This window comes from Triticum urartu, chromosome 6A, assembly GCF_056163025.1.
Source record: "Triticum urartu cultivar PI428250 chromosome 6A, HENAU_Tu73, whole genome shotgun sequence".
Taxonomy (NCBI): Eukaryota; Viridiplantae; Streptophyta; class Magnoliopsida; order Poales; family Poaceae; genus Triticum; species Triticum urartu.
Window position 1 is genome coordinate 474,688,274 of NC_141878.1, and position 12,415 is coordinate 474,700,688.

The following is a 12,415-nucleotide window of genomic DNA, read 5'->3' on the forward strand; positions in this document are numbered from 1 at the left end:
TTCCCCTTTCTTCCCTTTGTCCCTTTACTTGAAACTAGTGGTTTTGTTTACCATCAACACTTGATGCTTTTCTTAATTTCTACCTTTGTCGATTTTAGCATCACGAAGAGCTTGGGAATCGTTTCCGTTATCCCTTGCATATTATAGTTCATCACGAAGTTCTACTAACTTGGTGATGGTGACTAGAGAATTCTATCGATCACTATTTTATCTAGAATATTAACTCCCACTTGATTCAAGCGATTGTAGTACCCAGACAATCTGAGCACATGCTCACTGCTTGAGCTATTCTCCTCCATCTTTTAGCTATAGAACTTGTTGGAGACTTCATATCTCTCAACTCGGGTATTTACTTGAAATATTAACTTCAACTCCTGGAACATCTTATATGGTCCATGACGTTCAAAACGTTTTTGAAGTCCTGATTCTAAGCCGTTTAAGCATGGTGCACTAAACTATCAAGTAGTCATCATATTGAGCTAGCCAAACGTTCATAACATCTGCATCTACTCCTGCAATAGGTTTGTCACCTAGCGGTGTGTAACGCCCTCGATGCGGCTATATCTCCTACGTGTCAAAGCACGACTTAGAGGCATAACCACATTGAAAGCAATGTCGCAAGTAAGGTAATCTTCACAACAACCCATGTAAATAGATAATAAGGGGAAAGGAACATAGTTGGCTTACACTCGCCACGTCACACAAAGTACATGAATAACATTACAATCATCCAATACACTCATGGTCCGACTACGGTACCAAAATAAAAGATCAACCCCAACATGCAACACGGTCCCGATCGCCCCAACCGGGCACCACTATTGATCATCAGGGAAAGACACATAGTAACGGCGTGAGTCTTCGTCGAGCTCCCACTTGAGCTCAAGCGCATCATCCAGAACGGAGTCATCGGGCCCTGCATCTGGTTTGGAAGTAATCTGTGAGTCACGGGGACTCAGCAATCTCACACCCTCGCGATCAAGACTATTTAAGCTTATAGGTAGGTAAAAGGTATGAGGTGGAGCTGCAGCAAGCGACTAGCATATATGGGGGCTAACATATTCGCAAAACAGAGTGAGAAGAGAAGGCAAAAGCACGGTCGAACATCTATGATCAAGAAGTGATCATAGAACAACCTACGTCAAGCATAACTCCAACACCGTGTTCACTTCCCGGACTCCGCCGGAAAGAGACCATCACGGTTACACACGCGGTTGATGTATTTTTAATTAAGGTCAACTTCAGGTTTTCTACAACCGGACGTTAACAAATTCCCATCTGCCCATAACCGCGGGCACGGCTTTCGAAAGTTCAAATCCCTGCAGGGGTGTCCCAACTTAGCCCATCACAAGCTCTCACGGTCAAAAAAGGATATTCCTTCTAGCGGGAAGACCCGATCAGACTCGGAATCCCGGTTACAAGACATCCTCAACAATGGTAAAACAAGTCCAGCAACACCGCCCGAATGTGCCGACAAATCCCGATAGGAGTTGCACATATCTCGTTCTCAGGGCACACTCAGATAGGTCAAGCTACGAGTAAAACCAACCCTCGAGTTTCCCCGAGGTGGCCCCGCAGGCTGCCCGTTTCGGACCAACACTTAGAGAAGCACTGGCCCGGGGGGGTTAAAATAAAGATGACCCTCGAGGGAGCGACTCCCAAGGGAAAAGTAGGTGGTGGTGACGCAAATGGTAAAACCAAGGTTGACTATTGCTGGAGGAGTTTTATTCAAGGCGAACTGTCAAGGGGTTCCCATTATAACCCAACCGCGTAAGGAACACAAAATCCGGGAACATAACACCGATATGACGGAAACTAGGGCGGCAAGAGTGGAACAAAACACCAGGCATAAGGCTGAGCCTTCCACCCTTTACCAAGTATATAGATGCATTAATTAAATAAGAGATATTGTGATATCCCAACAAGTAAACATGTTCCAACAAGGAACAACATCTCCATGTCCCAACAAGGAAGAAACTTCAATCTTCACCTGCAACTAACAACGCTATAAGAGGGGCTGAGCAAAGCGGTAACATAGCCAAACAACGATTTGCTAGGAGAAGGTGGGTTAGAGGCTTGGTTCAACAATATGGGAGGCATTATAAGCAAGTGGTAGGTATTGCAACATAGGCATAGCAAAAGAGCGAGCAACTAGCAACCAAAGATAGAAGTGATTTCGAGGGTATGGTCATCTTGCCTGAAATCCCGCAAGGAAGAAGAACGAGTCCAAGAAGAAGACAAATGGACGTAGTCGAATGGATCCTCACAAACACGACGTTATTGGAACTAACCCGAATAAGCAACACCGGAAAGGAGAAAACAACATAGTAAACAAACATCACATAAGCATGGCATGATGCGCAAACAAGTATGATGCATGTCCGGTTTAAATATGCATGGCATGGCAAAGAGCACAAACAAACCTACAAGTTAAGTTGAGCTCAATATGCATCGGGATGCATATTGACAAAACACCACAACAATTATTTGGTTCACTCCCGGTTAGGTAGTCAACAATATTAAATGTTGTTTAAACATGGCAAGAGGTGGAGCATAAGTAAACTAAACATTTTAAATGGGGCCGGATATAACAAACAACAAATCCGGTAAATCCCTATATGCATTAGCAATTTAAAGCAAACAACAATTTTAACCAAACTTGAAGTTGTTATCATGATGCGGATGACATGCAAGTTTTATGAAATTTTTATTAAAAGTTGACAAGAGCATTATGAAGCATTTGTCATAGTGGCGGAAACGAAAAGGGGTGCCACGGCAATGAATCCGAAAATGATGCCACAACAACATATCGGTTCTGGAAGCTCACGGGGATACCGGTGCAAAAGGAAATGGGTGCAAGTGTGTCATGCAAGAAGATGGGGTGCTCCCGGATTCCGGGTTTCCACATGATGGCGGCAAGGCAAAAGAGGGGCTTCGTGCAACGAACAACTCGGACACGAAGCAACACACGGTTCAACTCATACATCGCAAGCATTCGTCCATGGGCGTCGTTCTCGGCGGTTATACCTTCGAAGCGTGCATTATCAGAGGGGTTCGAGTTCGATGCGGTGTAGGGGAAGTAGACGTTCTCAGGACGTTGAGGGAAGTAGTGGTACTTTTCCGAAGAGGAACTTGATGAGCCCAACATCTCCAAGGCGACGGTAACTTGTAGGGTCGTCCATTACGTGGTACTTAGGTGAATCCACGAGAAACGGTAGTCTTACATGGTTCATCGAGGAACTTGACGTTTCAGCCTGTAGTCGTTCGAGCGTCCGACGGTAATGTTACTCGGTCGTTTCGAAGAGGTACTTGGGGTCATTCGAACTTGCCAGTCCCGTCATCTCGAAGGGGTACTTATGTTCTTAGCGATTCCGAAGACGATGGTAGAGGTACACTTGTTGTAGGGGTACTTGTCGGATCCACGGCGACGGTAGAGGTACAAACGTTCTCGCGGTACTTGATGGTCCGGTCTTGGGGTAGATGTACATGGCAAACGTAGTGGTACTCGTCATCTTGTCGAACCCAAGTGACGGTAGTCGTTCATGGCGCTTGTGACCCACGGTATTTCGGACAACGGTAGTCGTACACGTCTGTAAGTGTTTGGGGCCAACGGTAGAGGTACTTGGCGATCTCTGAAACGTCTTATGGCGGTTCTTGTCTCGGCAGCAAGTCTTGACGGTCCAAAACTCCAGGAACGAAAGTGCAACGAGGCAACAAAATGCTCGGGGGGGTTCTCGTCCATGGCCATGCCAAAACTTCTCACGGATGGCCGACGAGGACGAGGGGAGGCATGAACGGGAGGTGCTCGGGAGGGCGCCATGTACTTGGTGCACCAGTGGACTTGGCGATCTTGATGAACTGAAAGGGCATGGAGGAACTTGCACGACTCTGCCTCGGGAGGTCACCGGAGATGAATGGAGGCAGCTCGAGCTGCTGGTCGTAGTACAGGGGAGCACCAGAGGATACAAGATGCATGGCAGCAAGGCAAAACAGAACGGAGGTGACGGGCAGAGACCATGGCGACATGGTCCTTGGGCACCAACAGGGAGGAGGCGAACTCGGGGTCCGGCGCATGGTTGGCGAGGACGTGGTGGCGGGGTCGAGGTACGGGGCTCCGCTGGAAGAAGGAGTGGAGGGGCTCGTGGTCTCCGACGGGGCAGGAGCAGAGCAGCAGCCGCGGCGGGACTTGCGCCTCGAAGAAGAGCAGCAGCAGCGGGTGGCTCCAGGAGAGGGCGTAGAGAAGGAGCCCCGGTGGGGTTCCCGTTCGTCTTGGTCGCCGGTCGGCACCGCGTGGAGGAGCAGGGGGAGGAGAGGTGGCCGCGGGAAGGTCAGGGCGGCGCTTGGCATCGGCGGACTTCAGGCGGGGCGACGGACGAGGGCGGCTCCTCCAACGGTGCTGCTCGGGCACTGGAGGCGCGCGGAGCCGCGGGAGCGAGGGAAATGAGGGAGAGGCCATGGGGATCGAGAGGAGCTGAGCGAGGGGTCGGGACGAAGGTCTCTGGCGGCGTGAGGGAACGAGGAGGAGGTGATGCGGGGGAAGTTGGGGATCGATCGGGAGAGAGTTTTGCTCGGGCCTAGGGTTAGCAGCGTTAGGTGGGCTTGGGGCCGGCCCAGTAGAGAGGAGGGGTCAGCTGGGCCTTAAGGCAAAAGGGCAGGCCTAGCAGGCCTGAGAGGCTGGGCTCTCTCTCCCACTATCTTCTCTAATAAAAAAAACAACAGAAAAAGAGGAAGAAAAGGGAAGAAAAGAAAAGGTAGAGAAGGAGTTTGGGCACGGGAATAAATTTCCCAGACTCGCAAAAATGCGCATGTTCCAAGAAAAATGGAGTGGGCATTTTTGAAAGTTTAAATTCAAACTCGTTTGATTTAAATTCAAATGGTTCAAATAGGAAGTGAGGGTTAGGAAGGTCCAAAAAATGTTCGGATTTCTGGTGGAGCTCCGGAAAAAGATGAAAGAATATATGGCAAGATTTGAGGAGCAACTCGAAGCAGAAAAGAACTGAGAGTTTTTGTAGGATCTAGAAGTAGATGTGTCTAGAGGGGGGTGATTAGACACTTAATGCTAAAGTTGCAGTTTTTAACCTTTTTCGGTTTAAGTGAAGTTTAGGGACAATTTCAACGCACACAATACATATCAAGCAAGCATGCAAAGGAAATATGAGCAGCGGAATGTAAGGCATGCAACTTGCAAGAATGTAAAGGGAAGGGCTTGGAGAGATCAAATGCAATTGGAGACACGGATGTTTTTCCCGTGGTTCGGATAGGTGGTGCTATCCTACATCCACGTTGATGGAGACTTCAACCCACAAAGAGTAACGGTTGCGAGAGTCCACACAGGGCTCCACCCAAGGGTAAAGGTTGCGCGAGTCCACACAGGACTCCACCCACGAAGGGTCCACGAAGAAGCAACCACCCACAAAGGGTCCACGAAGAAGCAACCTTGTCTATCCCACCATGGCCATCGCCCACAAAGGACTTGCCTCACTAGTGGTAGATCTTCACGAAGTAGGCGATCTCCTTGCCCTTACAAACTTCTTGGTTCAACTCCACAATCTTGTCGGAGGCTCCCAAGTGACACCTACCCAATCTAGGAGACACCACTCTCCAAGAAGTAACAAATGGTGTGTAGGTAATGAACTCCTTGCTCTTGTGCTTCAAATGATAGTCTCCCCAACACTCAACTCTCTCTCATAGGATTGGATTTGGTGGAAAGAAGATTTGAGTGGAAAGCAACTTGGGGAAAGCTAGAGATCAAGATTCATATGGTAGGAATGGAATATCTTGGCCTCAACACATGAGTAGGTAGTTCTCTCTCAAAAATAGGGTGCTGGAAGTGTAGGCTTAGTCTGATGGCTCTCTTCTTGAATGAAGAGGAGGTGGAGGGGTATATATAGTCTCCACACAAAATCCAACCGTTACACACAGTTTTCCAATCTCGGTGGGACCGAATCAACAAACTCGGTCGGACCGAAAATGTAAACCTAGTGACCGTTAGAGATTTCGGTGGGACCGACTGGATCAACTCGATGGGACCGATGTGCTAGGGTTAGGGTAGATCCAAAACTCGGTTTGACCGATTACTCAAACTCGGTGGGACCGATTTGGGTAATAAGTGAAACTGAGATTTGGTCAAGTAAACTCGGTGGAACCGATTGCATATTTCGGTGTGACCGAGAATATTGCAATGGGTAACAGAGAGTTTGCAAGCCCATCTCGGTGAGACCAAGATCCCATCGGTGAGACCGAACTGATTAGGGTTTGGCAGTGGCTTATGACAAGTGAAACTCGGTGGCGCCGGATAGGAAGAATCGGTATGACCGAGTTTGGCTTTGGGTTTAGGTCATATGTGGAAGTGGGAAGTAGCTGAGAGTTTTGGAGCATATCACTAAGCACATGAAGCAAGAGGCTCATTAAGCAACACCTCATCCCTCCTTGATAGTATTGGCTTTTCCTAAAGACTCAATGTGATCTTGGATCACTAAAATGTAAAATGAGGAGTCTTGAGCTTGAAGCTTTAGCCAATCCTTTGTCCTTAGCATCTTGAAGGAGTTCCCACAACCTTTAGTCCATGCCACTCCATTGTTGAACTTATCTGAAAGATGCTAGATCGAAATGTTAGTCCAACAAGAGATATGTTGTCATCAATTATCAAAACCACCTAGGGAGCACTTGTGCTTTCAATCTCCCCCTTTTTGGTAATTGATGGCAACATACATCAAAGCTTTAGATAAAGATATAAAGAATAGCAAGTAAAGCTTTGGAAGGACATGTAACAAGCATAGGCTCCCCCTACATGTATGCACTCATGTAAATATGAAATATAGAGGCATGTGAGAGCATAATCATGACAGAGTAGGCAATGTGTTACATGCATCTTGGCCATATGCATCAGAGCAAAAGATTATCAAGGAAAATACCTTCATGCTCATGAGTCCTTCTTGCAAACAGTATGTACATAAGCAAGAACTCCTCATACTCATGATCTTGATGCATATACTTACCTTGTGGTCTTGAGTTGGCTTAGGATGGAATGAACCTGCACAAACAAGGTTAGATAACACAGGTACATCCACTGGCCAGAGCAAACAAGAGAAACCACAAGAATACCAAGACTGGGATGACATGTAGAGAGTGAGTACAAGGTACCACATTGAATTCAACATGTCCCCAAGAATAAAGATATGCAATGAATTTGACTGATTTCTTTCCCTTAGGTGTCTTGCTCCCCCTGAATCTGACATGAGATATGAATAGAACTTAATTCAAATGAGTTCATATAGAACTTAATTCAAATGAGTTCATATGAACATGTCTTTCCCCCAAAAAGACATGTGGCATCTCTCCTCTTGAACATCAAGCATCTGGGATCCTTGAGTATTCTCTCCCCCTTAGGACTTTCTCCTTTGTAGGTGATAAGCTTTTGATATGATCTCTCTCTTCCTGATGATAAGCTTTGATGTGATCTCTCTCTCCCCCTTTGACATCAATTTCCAAGAAGGTTTCTCCTGGAATCCGTAGAATAGGTTTGGTCCTTGAGATTCAGTACAAAGCAGTGAATAAAGCTGTGATGCTTGTAGAGGACAAGATTCATTGAGTGGAGCTGGATCAGAAGAAATATAGAATATGTGGCAAACTGTTTTTCCTGTTGCGAAATCGGTGGCACCGAGTGGCAATTTTCGGTAGTACCGAAGGGATTCGGTTGGACCGAAAATGACAAATCGGTGAAACCGAGTTCATCACAGAGAGAAACACTTGTCACCTCAGCTCACTAGTCAAGTAAGATCTCACAAAGATTTGCAATGAATTAGCTGAAAGATTTGCAAGGAATTTGATGCAGAAATATGCGGAGCAAAAAAAAAGAAAAGAGTGAAAGTTTCTAGATGAAGTTTTTTTTGTTTTAAAAAAGGAAACAAATATGCAAGGGACAAATGCGATAACTTAGAAAAGAACACAAGAGAACTTCATCTAGAATTGGGCGGTGACATAGTCACCTATGTTAGAGTATATTGACTTAGGAGTCAAGTGAGGACACTTGATCGTAGGTCATACTCATCGTTTAAGCTCAAAATGGGGTTACCATTTCTCATTTAAGCATCTTGATGTATTCTCATCTTGTTAAGTTGCTTTGACTCATGTCTTGGAGTAAAGCTTCTCTAAGATGGAATAACATACCTTGGGTGGTGGTGTGGTTCTTGCTCATGTAGTTGAACTTGTGTGGGTGCTCAAGGTTGATGTAGAGTTGGGAGCACCACTTGGAGTTTGAGTTCATCTACCTACATGGGTTAGTTCTTGCAAGGAAGAGCACTTGTGTATCCAAAAATGACAATCATGAAGCTTAACATAGAATTTGTCAAAGGATATGTTTGAATGGTTTTGTGCTTCCTTGTCTTCAACCACCATTGTGTAGAGTCTTGATGATGTAGAGATTGCTCAAGATGTGAGTGAGTCGCAATCTCATGGAATTAGATTCAACCAAGCACCTACATGGGTTAGACAACATGCAAGGTACAAATATATCCAAGACATAAGATAGTCATCATAAGAGATATATCATGGATTAGTCATAAGCTCATGTCTTGCATGTATCCAATGGAGTTTCTACTCCAAGTTCGAAGCATCAATGATGTTCAATTCTCCTCTCAACCTGCAAAACACTTTCTCATCAAGAGGTTTAGTAAATATATCCGCTAATTGCTTATCGGTGCGAACGTGCTTAAGATTAATGTCACCCTTAGCAACATGATCTCGAATGAAATGATGACGAACTTCAATATGCTTAGTTCGAGAATGTTGTACAGGATTATGACCAATTTTGATAGCACTTTCATTGTCACAAAGCAGTGGAACATGTTTCACATAAATCCCATAATCTTTAAGAGTTTGGGTCATCCAAAGTAATTGAGCACAACATGAACCAGCGGCAATGTATTCTGCTTCGGCGGTGGATAAGGATACTGAGTTTTGTTTCTTGGAAGACCAAGACACAAGAGATCTACCAAGAAATTGACAAGTACCCGAAGTGGAGTTTCTATCAACCTTGTCTCCGGCATAATCCGAGTGGGAATAGCCAACAAGATCAAAAGAAGACCTCTTAGGATACCAAATGCCAAAATTTGGTGTATGGATTAAGTATCTCACTATCCTTTTAACAGCCTTAAGATGACAATCTTTAGGAGCAGCTTGATATCGTGCACACATGCACACACTTAGCATAATATCGGGACGTGAAGCACATAGGTATAACAATGAACCAATCATAGAGCGATAAACCTTTTGATCAACCGGTTCACCATATTTGGTTAAATCATTATGTCCACTAGTAGGCATGGGTGTAGACATACCTTTGCCTTCTTGCATATTGAACTTCTTGAACAAGTCCTTGGTGTACTTTGTTTGAGAGACAAATATACCTTCCTTAGTTTGCTTGATTTGCAACCCGAGAAAGAATTTGAGTTCACTCATCATAGACATCTCAAACTTCTCTGACATTAGCTTTCCAAACTTTTCACTAAAGAGAGGGTTAGTTGAACCAAATATGATATCATCAACATAAATTTGGCATACAAATAGTTCTCCATTAACCCTTTTAGTAAAAAGAGTAGAATCAATTTTACCAATTTCAAAACCACTTGTAGTAAGGAACTTGGTCAAGCATTTATGCCATGCTCTAGGAGCTTGTTTAAGACCATAAAGAGATTTGTGAAGTTTGTAAACATGATTTGGTTTCTTAGGATTGATAAAGCCGGGAGGTTGTTTGACATAAACTTCCTCCTCTATTTCACCATTTAGAAAATCACTTTTAATGTCCATTTGGTACAAGGTGATATTATGGTGATTAGCATAGGCAAGTAAGATGCGAATGGACTCAAGTCTAGCAACGGGGGCATATGTCTCACCATAGTCCATACCTTCGACTTGTGTGTACCCTTGAGCGACGAGACGTGCCTTGTTGCGAACCACTTGTCCATCTTCATCTTGCTTGTTGCGAAACACCCATTTGGTACCAATGATGTTGTGGTTGTTGTCGGGCTTCTCGACCAATGTCCAAACTTGGTTTCTCTCAAAATTATGTAGCTCTTCATGCATAGCGTTTATCCAATCCGGATCTTCCAATGCTTCTTCAACCTTCATAGGTTCAATGCTAGAGATGAATGAATAGTTTTCACAAAAGTTAGCTAAACGAGTTTTTGAGCGAGTGATTCTCCCGGTTTGTATATCATTGAGGATTTGCTCGACGGGATGATCTTTGGCAATTCTTGCTCGAACTCGTGAGAGCTTTTGCTTGGGTCTTCGTTGAGCATCTTCTTCATCTTGTTCTTCTTCTTGGCCTTCTTCATTGTTGACGTCGTCGTTCTCTTGTCGTGGTGGAGAAGGAGGTTGTTGATGTTCATCTTGACGTACTTCCTCGTTTTCTTCATCTTGGTGTGTCCCACTTGTGGATGCTTCCGTGTCGATTCTTGGTTCACCTTGTCGTGAAGTAGAAGCTTCCACTTGGACGGATGAAGTACTCTCCTTCACCTCCGTTGGACGAATTTTGCCAATGGACAAGTCTTGAATTGCTTCTGAAGGGTCTTTGTCTCCTACATCAATTGGCAATTGCTCTACTTGCGAGCCATTAGATTCATTAAACTTCACATCTACCGTCTCTTCAACCTTTCGGGTGAAATTGTTGTAGACACGGTAAGTGTGAGAGTTTGAGCCATAACCAAGTAGAAAACCTTCATGAGATTTAGGAGCAAACTTTGAACGACGATGCTTATCAAGAATGTAGCACTTTGAGCCGAATACTCGAAAGTATCCAACTTGGGGTTTGTTACCGGTGAGAAGCTCGTATGCCGTCTTGCCGAGTAGCTTGTGAAGATATAAGCGATTTGTTGCGTGACAAGCTGTCTCAACCGCTTCTGCCCAAAAGTGCTTTGGCGTCTTGTATTCATCAAGCATCGTTCTTTCCATTTCGATGAGCGTCCGGTTCTTCCTCTCAACAACTCCATTTTGTTGAGGTGTGTACGTAGCCGAGAACTCGTGTGAAATCCCTTCTTCATCAAGAAAGGTGTCCACATTTGCGTTCTTGAACTCCGTTCCGTTGTCACTCCGAACCTTCTTGATCTTCACATCAAACTGATTTTGGGCCTTCCTAGCGAAGTTTCTGAAGATCTTCTGGACCTGCGACTTGTCATTAAGAAAGAACACCCACGTAAATCTTGAAAAATCATCAACTATAACTAAACCAAAAGAATTTCCACCGAGACTCTTGTAGGCGTTGGGACCAAAAAGATCCATGTGAAGTAGCTCGAGTGGCCTCCTTGTGGTCATGATGTTTTTTACGAGATGTCTTCCTCCAACCTGTTTACCTGCTTGGCAAGCACTGCAAAGTCTATCCTTATCAAATATGACATCGTTGACTCCAAGGATATGATTTCCTTTAATAAGCTTGTCAAGGTTTCTCATGCCAACGTGACCTAGTCGTCTATGCCACAACCAACCTTTTGAGGATTTAGCAACAAAGCAAGTTTTAGGTTGTGCCTTTTTAGAGAAATCGACAATGTAAAGATCACCTCTACGCATACCCGTAAAGACCATTTTATGATTGTCTCGACGAAATACTTGGCAATCTACCTCAGTAAATAGGACATTCAAACCGAAATCAGCAAGTCTAGATACTGAAAGTAAGTTGTAGCCAAGAGATTCAACGAGCATGACATTTTGAATGGAACTATCATGTGAGATGGCCACCTTACCAAGGCCAACCACTTTACCCTTTGAATTATCACCAAAGGTGACATATTTTCGAGGGCCGTCATTTTCAGCAAGCTCACGAAACATCTCTTCATCTCCGGTCATATGATCAGTGCATCCACTATCAAGAACCCATTCCTTTCCTCCTGATTCATATCCCCGAAGATTTGCCATAAGACCAAAATGTCTCATTGCATCATCAAGATCGAAGTCACTGTCATCATCATCATAATATTCATGTTCATCATGATCTTGTGACTCATCATTTGCTAGAGAGGGTAATTCATTAGATAAATGATCATCAAAGTGGTCACTTTTATGAATTCTTATAGCTTTGAATATGATATCATTGATGACTTCAACATCTTCTTTAGCATGCTTAAGATTGGCAAGTTCAAATAGACATTTACCAAAACTAGGATCACTAGAGTTCATCTTACTCAAGGCAATAGATTTATGGAGAATTTCATCCAAAGTTTTCAAGGAATGATCGGGAAATCGTTCCTCAAGAAATTTCCATATAGTATAGTCACAGTTTTGAGTGGGCAAACTAGCAATCAAATTTTTGGGCAATCCTCTAATGATGAGCTCAATAGTTCTAAGACTGCGAATCATGTAAATATCTTCATCTAGGGTAGGATGCAAAGGATCAATATGAGGTGCACAAGGGCTAGCAATATAC

The 12,415-nt window shown here is 44.4% G+C and overlaps 1 protein-coding gene across 1 annotated transcript; it reads right to left on the bottom strand.

Annotated features, from left to right (window-relative positions):
* Window positions 1–3,258: 3,258 nt before the first annotated feature.
* Window positions 3,259–4,325, bottom strand: LOC147965758 (uncharacterized; the record flags this gene model as incomplete). The annotated part of the gene is made up of 1 exon (XM_087530592.1): window positions 3,259–4,325. A coding segment is annotated over one exon (963 nt), but the record flags the coding sequence as incomplete, so codon positions are not given.
* Window positions 4,326–12,415: the final 8,090 nt, after the last annotated feature.